Source organism: Nymphaea colorata, chromosome 9, assembly GCF_008831285.2.
Source record: "Nymphaea colorata isolate Beijing-Zhang1983 chromosome 9, ASM883128v2, whole genome shotgun sequence".
NCBI classification, from domain to species: Eukaryota; Viridiplantae; Streptophyta; class Magnoliopsida; order Nymphaeales; family Nymphaeaceae; genus Nymphaea; species Nymphaea colorata.
In genome coordinates, this window is record NC_045146.1 from 2,219,428 (window position 1) to 2,232,003 (window position 12,576).

Here is a 12,576-nt window from a genome sequence, read left to right on the forward strand (position 1 = left end):
GCCCCTACCTAGTTTCAATAAGTAAGTTTTCAATATTAACTTACTATACCAGCAATAAACCCAATTCAGCTTTTACATATTTTTGTGAGATATGAGTTCAATTCACCTATGAAAGGATTTGATAGGATCCATGGTAAGGTTTATTATCAGTATTTCGAAGCTGGGTCCAATTCCGGACCACTCAAATTCGGCAGAGTTCATACACATTCTCCCATTTGACTACAAGAGTCGTCCACCACCCCCCATGGATCAGCCTACGCTACATTATTTCAAATTTTAAAGGGCCGTGCACAATGGGAAATGATATCATATCGATGATTCCCCAACACAAAACCATGAAGGGTACAACGTCTGATCATCGTTCATCCGCCGAGGATGAATCGAATAAAACCACAACCATTGAATTCCTTTACTCCTCACAAAAGAATTTCAACCTCAAGGGGCATATCCTCAGTTTAATTCGGATAAATACTAATTAGTTCAATGGACTATAAATGGTAGCATGTGCTGACACTCAGTTTAATTCTGATAGGTACTAACTAGTCTTCCGTACTGTGTAAGGGAAAGATGGTAGCTTTCACCTGCCTCATATCACTTCAACCTCAGATAGGAATTTCAAAGCCATTGGTGCTCCAGAGCAAACAGCATCTATGGCATCGAATGCAACCTGCCAAATTCCGGGAACTCGTAAAGACAGGAGCCATCCTTTGAAAAATACAATCAACTGTCTGGCGCTTGTCTGTGCTAGCCTCAAATACTTAAATCATGGTTAATGTCGATCAACCAATCGCAAAATCCTCTTCAATCTTCGCAACCGACTCTCTCTCTCTCTCTCTCTCCAAACTCACGGAACCATTATGCCTTTCAGAATGCAACAACCAACAACAACGTTGATAGAAATCAAAAATGAATTACTAGAGAATTTTTCATTGCACAAGATATTATTTCGTGTCCCCGCGTGCAACTCACACAATCCTTATCACAGTTTATCGGTCCCCTTCTTATTCTTTTCTTTCCTTTCTTATAGGTCCCAAGGACCATTATAATCAACCAGCCAGACAGAAAAAGAACGATTGTAATCATCCCTGCAAACCATAGCAAAAGTATTGTGACACATTTATAACAAATAAAGAAAACCCCCTATACCCAGTAAAGTTACAAAAAAGATCTAGTAGATTATAATCAAGAATGTACAAGTAGCTCCAGATAACCGAGGAAATTAACTCCCCAGAATTACCAACAGCATCATTTGTTGTCGTCACCACCATACTGAGTAGAGTTCCCATTCCAAAACGCATTCCTGTCTCGGAATGCAGTGTCATCGTCTTCCTGTCTCAGGGTGTGGACGTTACTGCCCCAGCTTGGTGGTGTCTTCTTCCCTTTACTGCCTGACGCTCCACTCGACGAAGATGCACCAGCATTAGAAGGGTAATTCGGAAATGGTCGAGCAGTTGATGTGGTACTCCAAGCAGCAGGATCAGGGCCTACAAAGATGAGAAAATGACGTGAAAAAATGTTAACCAAGTGGCACCTTGGGGGCTATTTGGTCACAGAGAAAGGGTTGCGGAAGTTCCAACAACTTTCATGGACCCACAAATTTTTCTCCATGTTATTCAATATGCTAAAGTTTCTACCTGCCAAACTTTTGGCAGAAAAAGAACTTTATTTTTCTGAAAGATTTTATACCTACTCTGACGAATCAAAATTTGGGTTCTAGAACCGCTTTTTCAGACTACAAATCCTGAACATTTCCTCCTTAACCTTTCCACATAGCTTCAATCTTGGAAAAGAATATCCAACAAAATAGAAGGAAACCCTCCACTTCCATTGAACAGAATGTCTTCCCAATAAACAAGAAGATCCTGAGAAAATATCACGGTTAGCTATATATTCCCAAGAACGGGAAGAGCAGAAGGGCTCTCTTTTCCAGCTGCCGTGCTATAGGTGTACACATTGAAAATTGGTACTCAGAGTATTATCTAGAAGAAGCAATAAGATAACAGGCTACTTCATCACTTAGTTGTTACACCATGAAAGTTTAAATATCTCCATACTTCTCCAAGAAGATGTCTTAAGCTCAAATGGGTAAATGCTGGGTTCTTTCCATGACAGAATATTCGACAACTCAACATGCTATTTCACCTTTCTCATATACTTCTATAAATGTGCAAGCGAGTGTGTACAATTGTTTGCACATACTAATTCAAGTTGTTGTCCACTATCTAGTGGAATATGTTCAGCATGATTTTCTATTTGAGAATGTGGGCATATGCTCAACATGGTTGAAAGCCTATAAAGCAATTTCTTTGACCAAAGAACTAAACCTTCAAAAGATTGGGTCTAGTCAGACCAGTTCAAAAGTGGAACTGGTTTAATGCATTTCTCATATCTATACATACATAAATACACACTACACGCATACATACATAGACACACATACTGTGTGCTGGAGCGTAATACACATGAGCATTCTGAGGTATTGAATACATTAACAGAATGACAAACGAGTACCACTGAATCTGCATCATCTCCGTGGCAAAAACCCATGTGGACGACGTTTCCGGTTTGTCCCTCTCTTGAATTCAATCTCTTCTTCCATCTCTTGTACCTTTTTCATAAACCTCTTTCTCTCTCTCTCATTATTATGGATATGAGAATGGCAGGCATTTATGGGGACATGAGGTCCTTTTGACAAATGTATGTGTGTGTGGGTGTGTGGGTGTGTGTGAAAGAGAGAGAGAGAAAGCTGCTTCTTTTGCAATGAATACGAGCCGATACTATGCTGCAAACCTGCTTGATGACTGGTCACCAACATATCAGTGCTAAAAACCTTCTTGATGACGAATAGGACTCACACGCAGGAAGTATAATAAGAAAAAAAATTTGGTTGTCCTAGTTAATATTTTGAGCTTTCTCATTGATGTGTTGAGAATTGAGATAGATTCCTTAAGGACCAAGGTTGTAAAAATTGGTTCCTGAACCATATTGGAAGCGCTGCTGGTCCTGTGAAATGGCTGATTCATTGTTTCAGCTAAATTGGTTGTGAAACGGCCAAAAATTCTAAAAAAATATTTTTGACAAAAGAATAAATGGAAAATATATATAAAAAATTATCAAAATATAATCAACGAAAATTAGAAAAAAATTTATTAGATGGCATGTGGCGCCCTTGAATTGCCCACCGAGTTGAATTGGTTTCCTACTGATTTGTTTTGCAATTCTGACAACATTGTTAAGGACATCTTTTGACTAACTTAGAAAAATAAGAATGGCAACAGCACAAGAGGGTTTAGGTATGTCGTGGATGTGCCCTGTGTTAAGATTGCAGAGACGTCACCCTCAATTACTCAGTGACATCCAACGGTGGATATACTTTGCACCACCACACCATATATTTATATGTGTGCTTTTGTGTGTATCAGAAAAAAAAAATCATAGGTGACTGGATTTTCAAGGGTTTTAAATCAACTATTTGAACTGTAACTTTTCCATCTAATAAAATCTGATCTAAACTTAAAAATCATAACATTTTTTGGTTCGTAGGTCTTTCGACATGTAGAATGGAGCTACAGGTTAGATAGACAGAAAATGATTAAACGATTAGGCACCACAATGCACGGCAGAATCTGAGAATCCCCTATATATATGTTTCAAATTCTGTGTCTCAATGCATCCAATAGCGCAACTTCCCTTGAAAATTTATATATATACCTTGTGAATTCCTGTCATATCCATGCGAACAGCTGTATCAGTGTCTCAAGGCACAGCTTGGTGCTCATTTCACCAATTCAGCCTCTAATTAGAGGGACCAAAAGCCTGCTGCAGAAGTATTCCATAGTAAACCCAGTGCATCTTCCAGAAAACTTTTGAAAAACATGTCTTACTGATGTTCATCTTATTCTATGTGAAAATTCACTGAAGACAATAACCAAGCAGATGAACCACTTGCCAGCATACCTCCAGCCATGTCTACAAGCACTATTGCCTCAACTGTCGTCACCACCTTCACCGTAAAGCTTCTTATAATTCCTCAATTCTCCAACATTGACAACTTATGTAGCAGTTTTAGCCTACCTTTAAGGTGGTAGAAATTCGTCAATTCTTCCAACATCCGCAAGCAGCAATTTCAGTCTTCACCACATTGTGTTCAGCACTCGGAACATAATTGATCTAGCACAAAGGCCAGGTACAGCCACCACATACCTATCTCCATAACCCTAACTACAGATTGACCCCCCTGTTTCTCACCCACAACAGGCAGAACAATCTATAATCATATCTGACATCCAACATCCTAACAGCTGAATCAACTCAGTGAAGCCAAGCAGACTTCATGCAATTAGAAGCATGATGAAGTTGTTGGTTAAGAATTATTTGAGTGAATCTTAGAATGCGAAAGCTACTGACCATGGAAAAAAAAAAAGGGAAATGCAATATTAATCAGTAAATAATGAGAACTACTACTCTTCAGAAAGAAGAAAGCAATAGCATCACCAACTAAAAGAACAAATCTCAGGAAGAATGAATAAAGACAAAATAGATCAGCAAATAACTTTGGAATAGGAAAGGCTCACCATATTGCCACATGCCAGTACCAGAATTTGGAGGTTCCTCATCTGAACTAGGAGCACCATTGAAATAGGAGAAAGGATTAAAGTACGAAAGTATTTTCCAGACAATTCCAAACCGCCCGTCATTACTCCCAACTGATGCAGAAGGGCTTGCAGTGAGAGACTCAGAAGCTGTTTCTCTTTGTTGAGCCACGCTGGATTTGTTATGTGGGACAACGATAAGTGCTTCTCTACCAACAAAACCTAATTCTGATAGTCCTTTACTCATATCTGAACCAAACAAGGAAAGCAAATTCAAAAATGAAAAAACATAAGTTGATTTACTAATTATAAATTTGTAAACTACAAGTAGCTTAGTAACTGAAAAACCTCATCACCAATTAGAAGATTGTTATGATATCTGCAAATTCACAGATGCCATTCATGGCCACAAGATGCAGTTTTGAAATTTCACGGGATAAAGAAGCAGCATTGCTTGTCATGTCTTGTATTTACGGCCACAGAAACCTTGAAACAGTATAGCAGTAATGAAATATGTAGAGACATGCTATTAGATAACTCATTATTCCATAAGCCAGGGAATTCACTGCTCCTTAACAACAGCCATCTTGAAAAAGTTCTAAACTCTCTCTCTCTCTTTCTCTCTCTCTCCAAAAAAAACAACGTTCTGAACAAGCTGTCTACCAGTGCTTAAGCAAGTATTTTTAAAATATGAAAAAAGCAAGGACCTCAATTTAATGACTTCTGAAAAGGAAACGAACAAGAATTTCAGCTTAAAGATGGCACATAAATTCTAAAAAAAACAACCTTAAAATAATTACCTTGTTCATTGAACAGTTTTCGAGGATAAGGAATTCCAAGGGAATATGGACCACTACCATCTGTGCGGTTTTGGTCAACATACTTCTTCACCATTTCAAGTGTATCGTTGATTGAAAACATTCCTCGAATGCTTGCACCATCTGACAATCGGATGTTCAGATGAACATCACTTGACATTCTAGAGGCTCTGTTCTCTTTATCTGCTCCAAAATCTTGAATAGTCAAGCTATTTGGCTTATTTTCAGTAGGATCAACAATTGTCTCTGAATATGAGAACCCAGAATTCGAGAGATTCATCTTGGATATCGGGTCTTCTGCTTTATTAACGAACTGCACATTGGAATTGATATTCACCTGTGGCTGGGATCTGGGTCTGGCACTTATGGACTGAACTTCACAGCCTGTGTATCTCATGTCTCTGACAGGACTAGATGAAATGTCATTTTCTTCAGCCAAGACCCTTTTATCATCAGCAAAACAGTCTTCCTGGGCATCACGTGCCATTCCTGAGGAAGGCACTCCCTTGGATTTGTCATTTCCCTAACATAGTATAAATGAAATGATTAAGAAACACATGTTTATCAATATCTTGATATGAATTATTAGTAAATTACAATATTGTACCTCAGCTTCATATCTGCATTCCTCTTTTGAGGATGCTGTCCCAGACCATTTTGTGGATTGTTCTCCTTCAGTTAATCCATTGTTTAACAATGAAGGCATGTCAGCTATTTCAGAACTTGCTTTTAGCAATTCAGAAGCGTTAGAAGTACTAGAACTAGGTTCTTCTGACTTATTTGATACCAATGCTGCAGTCAATACTGCTGCGGCTGCTTCCTGCAACCAACCCTGTAGCTTAGAAGTTTCTATACTTCAGAAAGGCAAAAGAGAAGAGTAATGCTTAGACGTCCTCAAATTCAAAGTAGTATGTTATCATAGAGTAGTGTAACTTGCACTACACAAACCTGAGAATGCAGGTCGCTCCATGCCTTCTGAATTCCAGCTAATAGCTTTTCAGGATTGGTATAGCCTTCTAAAAGATATTTGAAAAAAGAAAAAGATCGGAAACACTTAACAATCATAATTAAATATCTAATCAACTATGAATGGAAGGACAGGAAATTACCACTCTGCCAAAGTAACACCCCATTATATCCAACAGCCGATATAGATGGTATAGCTTTGATGGGATCTGTCAGTATTTGCATGAAGGATTGAATAACAAAATAACTAGTATGGTTGGTTAATATAAAAAGAAAGAATCTGAGATGAACTTGAACTTGGCATATCCACAAAGTGAAAAGAGGAACTTGAAACTCATAAAATGCTCAAAATATAACTGAAAAATTATAGAAAGAGGAGGGTCCTATGTGCTGGTTTTCACCTTGGAAACCCTGAAAAAGTTCATTGCACATTGATTCCGGGCCTTGGCAAAATATAACCAGGCTAATTTACAGGAAAGTGAGGAAGTATTTACATCATTCAATTCTTTGTTGCTTTCTCTTGTGAAAATTGAAAAGGATAAGACCACCTTAAAGCAGTAAAGAAAGCAATGCCAGATAATATGGCATGACAATCTATAGATAAGAAAAGCAGGTTGTACAAGTGTGTGTCTGTGTGCAAGTGCGAGCGTGTGCTCATACATCTTTGGATGTTTCTGTACAGACAGCTTCATGTAATGCATTCAGCAAATGGAGAAGGATACAGCAAGCAGAAAAATTAATTGAGTCAAGACTTCCTTGAATAAGATGCAGGAAGACACAATGTTTCAGTACTGCCTCTGCCACCTGCATGACAGAGAAAATGCTTTCCATTAGAAAAAACATACATGAAATTGATTATCACTGAAGAAATGCTAAGTACAAAAGTAACATGAGAAACAAAACTCACATTTGGATCCACCCATGTGGACTTCTCTAGGAGCACTGAATCTTCATTTGTACCTGGAGGCGAGATCAAATTTAGGATCAAACAGACTAGAATTATCTCATACATTTGAAAATTCAGAAAGCATAGGATGGTCATACTGATAAACACAAATCTCTGCACTAACACTCAGTAGTAGCATTTTCCAATGCATTTGTTATCAAAGAATTGTTCAAGCTGCTCAATAACAAAATTCTTATTAGCTAACAAACTAGTTTTTCAAAGAAAAATAACAGTGTATGGTGGCAAACAGGTGACAACAATTACAACTACCCATATCACATGAATTGAGATCAAGATTCAGTGGCACTGCGATTCCTATAAGGTTTCCCATGTTGCATATTGAGCAACGGGGAATAAAAATACAGTATTTTCCTGAGATGGAACAATACCATACAATTAATCTTCACAGTTTTATGTTCAAATATCAGATCCTATTTCTGGAGAGAAGAAGCCAACCTGAGACATAGACAAGGAGGATCTCATTCTTTGCTTTTGCTTCAGCAATTGCCTCAGCTACTGATCCTTTAAATGCCAGCGCAGATGCAGAAGAGTCCATCTATTACAAGCATGATTCATCAACAAGTAATAGTGTGATAAGCTGCATGTTTCTGTGAGTGACAGCCACAAAAATTTAATTGAAATAAGAAGCATAAAAACTAAAACAGCAATCAAAATTTTCACCGCTTGCACAATTCATTGCTCTCCACAATAATCATCACTTTTCAAATGAAATATAAATAAAAAGAGACTAGCCAATTGTTATTAGTTAAAAATATGACTGTGCACCTATCCAATGCCTGTCTCTGCAAGTGCCTGATTGTGAAGAATCTACCTGAATATTTCATTTCTATTTTTGCTAACACCTTTCAAACTTAAAACAAATTCTTTACACTTGAGATACTTAAATTTTCCAACATGTTATGCTGCATTAGAACTTTTTTATAATGCAAAAGATAGGTTGCATGTCATTAATAATTATGTTCAACTTTATATCAAAAAATGCAAGCACGGTAAGACCCCTTGCCCATGTTGACTTGTAACCAGAATGGCTTGACTTAACTCAGCACCATGCTGAATCTAAAAAAGAGTAATACTCAGTTTTTAACAAAAATTACCAGACCCAAGCATCATCAGGTGACTCGCCTAAGTCCTGAGTCTTCGGCAAATCAGCTGAGTTTGGTCAACAGAAACAGTATTGAGACGCCAAAAAAAGCACAAAAATCACTAAATCAGTCAACTCATGAGTGTCAAGTGTAAAAGAAAGACTGAATAACTCATTTTTTCTGCCACCAATTTCATATTGTCGCCTCCTCCTCCTCCACCATTCCTGTTATGGCTCCGCCACCTTGGCCAAACTGCTGCCCTTCATGGCCTCCACCTTCTTTTAGTGCTGGGTTGCTAGACTGCCTTTCAGGTTCACTGCCTAGCTGTCCATCAGGTTCCTTTCCACTCACTTTCTGTTCTTCATTTACAACCATGAGTCAGACCTCTCTCTCTCTCTCTCTCTCTCTCTCTCTCTCTCTCTCTCTCTCTCTCTCTCTCTCTCTCTCGTTGATGCTTATTGTGTGCTTCTCTCCCCACCTGCAGCCTACTTTCTTCCCATTGAAATCAGCTAGTCTCAGTTTCAGCTGCGTAAGTAAACCTTTGTGACCCTTGTAAATATAACTGATGACTATCGTGTCATTTATTGTTTCAATTTTTTTGCTTTACATGTGATAGACATTAACCTTTTGGCGCCTATAACCACTTTATATCCAAGCTACTGACCTCCCGTTACAGGAGATTGTCTGCTTTAAATCAGATCCGAATTGACACAACCTAGATTCTCAGACCAGGTAGTATAACCTCAAATAGTCAGATTTAAAACAAAAGTACCTGGGTATACGTTGTTAATGATCAAAGTACAAAAGATCCTGTTGGCCCGTCGGGTTCAAGTTCCCAGACTTGTTTGGTTAAACTGTTTCGAGTCACTCTAGACCAAAACCCATTTCATCAGCTAGAAGAATCAAGACCCGAAATGGGCTGATAAATGAGATGAATCAACTGGAAAACATTGAAATCTACTGGGTTAACTACACAGTGAATCCCTTTCCAAACATTATACTGAGATATGTCAACTGTAAACTAGTCTAAATGCCGCCACACAGAAGTAACTAAAAAACATTTGGCAGAACTCTACAATATGCTGATGCTAACCAAAAACTAGGTAGTAATAACGGATGCAAAATCATGTCAAAAATAACAAATCTTGAGTTGACTAATATCAACAAGTATTATACATGCAAAATGAGACCAACAAAATAGATTCACAACCAAACCAATAAATCGACAGCAACTACAGACACAGGAAATTCCACAAACAGCAATTAGAAATCGTGCAGAGAGAAATTAAGAAGAAACGGGTAGACATCAGGAGAAAAGAAGACTAAAGTGGTGGGTGCGGCAATGAAAAATAAGAAGAAAAGGATAAAGGAAAAGGGAGGGACAGAAAGAAGAGTGAAAGAAAACAAAATTAAAGCAAAAAGATATAGAAAAGAAGCCGGCAAAAGAGGAAAAGACAACACGAACCCCGGAGGGGGGACTCAATGCAGGAGCAAGAATAAGAGGAAGAAGGGGGGAGGAGGAGAAGGAAACAAGAGAATTTACAGAAAAGGGGAAATTGAAAAAGAGAAAAGAGAAGGGAGGCGCACCACTGTTCTTCTCCTTCTTCGTTCTTCTTCTTCTCTGTTCTCGATCGGGTGCGACAGAGACTCGATGCCCCAAATCTAGACGCTTTTGACGAATACGTGCCAAAGTTTTGTCGTATTTAAGAAACTGCTTCGCAAATGGGCGTCTAGGCTTCAAGAATGAGATGCAAAGCAAAACATGAAAGTTGAGGGGAAAGGACCATCGTATCCATGAAAGAGAAAAAAAAAAAAATCCTTTTAAACATTATATATTTTAAGAAATTGAAGTAAAAAACAGTTTCTCTTCTTGATTGGCTTGTGAACCAAGTATATAGCTTGTGATTTGAATGAGTTCAGCATCTGTGTCTCAATTTAGTTCTACAATTTATCAATGTTGTTCTAAGGGGTAGCTTGTCAATAATAATGCATTGTTACTTTTTCGTGAATCTGTTTCAAAACAAAAAATGAAGTAAATTCATGTAACAATGTAACCTACCTCAGCTTTTTGAATAAATTTGTAAGACAATAAAAATATGTTATTGTTACCAACAATCGCTAATAAGTCAAAAATGAATTTATAAGACAATAAAAATGTGTTACAGTTACCAACAAGCGCTAATAAGTATCACACTCTCACTCTTTTTCTAATTAAAGGTAGGCTACAAATTGACTATTCAATGGAATACTGGTTTCAAGTTATCTACAGTCTCCTTTGGCTCGTGTGGTCATTTGCCCTCAAGGTTGCCCGTCTCTCAAATTGGCTTTACTGTGTGATCCTAAGGTTGGTTTTGTCGTCCCTGGGAGGTGCCAAATAATTTGAAGCCTTCAGCCTATGACAATGCTAGGTCAAGTTCATTTAACAAGGTGGGTCGTTGGGGATTTAGTCAATGTTGAGTAAGCTAAACCAACATCAGCTCATAGTTCACTGGATAAGTGAAGCACAAGATATGTTGAGGACAACACAGTAACTCATCAACCGTTAAACGGGCTTTACCCCCAATTAGGGGATCATGTGATAATTTGCAAAGTATCATAAAGGATAATATGTTCATTCTTAGGGCCTAAAATCTAAGCCTAGGGCTCGGGTACCTGACGAGTACCTAGTACCCGGCTCGATCAGACCCATAAAAATTAGCTCGGGCCAGCCCGATAACATATTGAGCAGCCCAAGTCGGCCTGATTTTTTTTTTAATTTTATTTTTATTTAATAATGATATATAGTTTATTATTAAAAGTATATTTTATATTTAAATTTTTCATTTTTTTATTTTAACTGGGCCCAGCCGGGCCCGGGTTCAAATGTCGGGCATCAGGCCGGACCTAAACTCTATTTTGGGGTGTCAAGCCAGCCTTGGGCATATTCTTATCTGTCCAGGCCAGCCCAATCCCAAGCCTACTGAAATCTACCATTAGAGATCAGTTTGCTTGTTTGGATGTATTGGTAGAGTGCCTTTGAGTAGAAGTTCTTATATAGTGGAGCTCGCAACATGGAGTGTGAGAACTTCATATGGCACATGGAGCAATATTTGAGGTAAACTAAATCTAAGGGGGCTTTTGATGACCTTAAATTTTGATTCTATAATTAAAATTTTGAAAAAACGGATTCCACCTCAAATTGGAATTGGAACAAAATTTCAGTTTTGCTTTCCATTTGTGTTTGGTACTGTGGAGTTTTGATTCTATAATTGAAAATGGCGTGCTTAATTAATAAAACAAGAATTGAAATTTTAGAATTCGCGAATTAAAACCATCATGACATGTGCCCTAAAGAGATGAAAAAGTAAAATTCAAGAATCATTATTCAACAATCAAGGGTAGAATCACAATTCCATAATTTTGATTCAAGAACGAGCTTATAATTCTAGAATCAAAATTCTATGTTTGATAATGTAATTCTCATGTCATCAAAAAATGAGAATTCTAATTTTAGAATTTCACCATTCCAGTCTCATCAAACACTCCCTAAGGCAACATTCTAAAAGTAACTATGGCTCAAAAACATGCTTAGATGACATCAGTTTGTGATGATGAAAAGTATCTCTACTCAACAAACTGCAGAAACAACAGCAATGCTGGGAATAATGACCAGCGCGCCAATGGAAGTAGCAATGTTTGGTTTGTGTTGATGAAGAACCGTCATTGGAGGAATGCCATAACAAACAGCTTGCACTATTAGTGTCATATGTTTTACCTTAATGTATATGTTATGTTGATACATCAAGCTTTGTAAACCTCAAGGATTTAATAAAAAAAAGTTGTATGTATGTATGTTTTGGTTTTTAGGGAATACAAGGAAAGACTTAAAAGAAGTTACCACGTTTAGTGCAAAATATAGTAATTTGAATTCCACAAAAATAGTTGCAGAAATAAGATGGCATTTATGGTTGATCTAAATTAAGATATATAGGATAGATCCAATCCAGCTCTTAGCCCTCCAAGTTTATAACGTTATGCCCTATGCTTGGCCTTTTGTTTGGTTCATCAATTACTGGAAGAGTTAACCTCGCCAGATCTAGCTTGACTTCGTTTTCCTGTACCCGACCCGTGATCAAACTCTCTCTCTCTCTCTCTCAACCATGGAGTGTAAT

The 12,576-nt window shown here is 37.8% G+C and overlaps 1 protein-coding gene across 5 annotated transcripts; it reads right to left on the reverse strand.

Moving 5' to 3' along the window:
* Positions 1 to 890: 890 nt before the first annotated feature.
* Positions 891 to 10,153, reverse strand: LOC116260414 (plant UBX domain-containing protein 11). 5 transcript variants are annotated; one of them, XM_031638747.2, is made up of 10 exons: positions 10,013 to 10,153; positions 7,779 to 7,878; positions 7,284 to 7,336; positions 7,099 to 7,180; positions 6,520 to 6,585; positions 6,359 to 6,426; positions 6,018 to 6,230; positions 5,393 to 5,933; positions 4,575 to 4,841; positions 891 to 1,484 (listed from the first exon to the last, which is right to left on the reverse strand). In XM_031638747.2, the coding sequence occupies exons 2-10, from the start codon at positions 7,876 to 7,878 to the stop codon at positions 1,246 to 1,248; spliced, it is 1,629 nt and encodes a 542-aa protein (XP_031494607.1). In that variant the 5' UTR covers positions 10,013 to 10,153; the 3' UTR covers positions 891 to 1,245. The 5 variants fall into 5 exon arrangements, with proteins under 5 accessions (XP_031494607.1, XP_031494602.1, XP_031494603.1 ...); XM_031638742.2 differs by having other exon boundaries at positions 6,018 to 6,242; XM_031638743.2 differs by having other exon boundaries at positions 6,018 to 6,242; positions 7,779 to 7,930.
* Between the last annotated feature and the right edge of the window lie 2,423 nt (positions 10,154 to 12,576).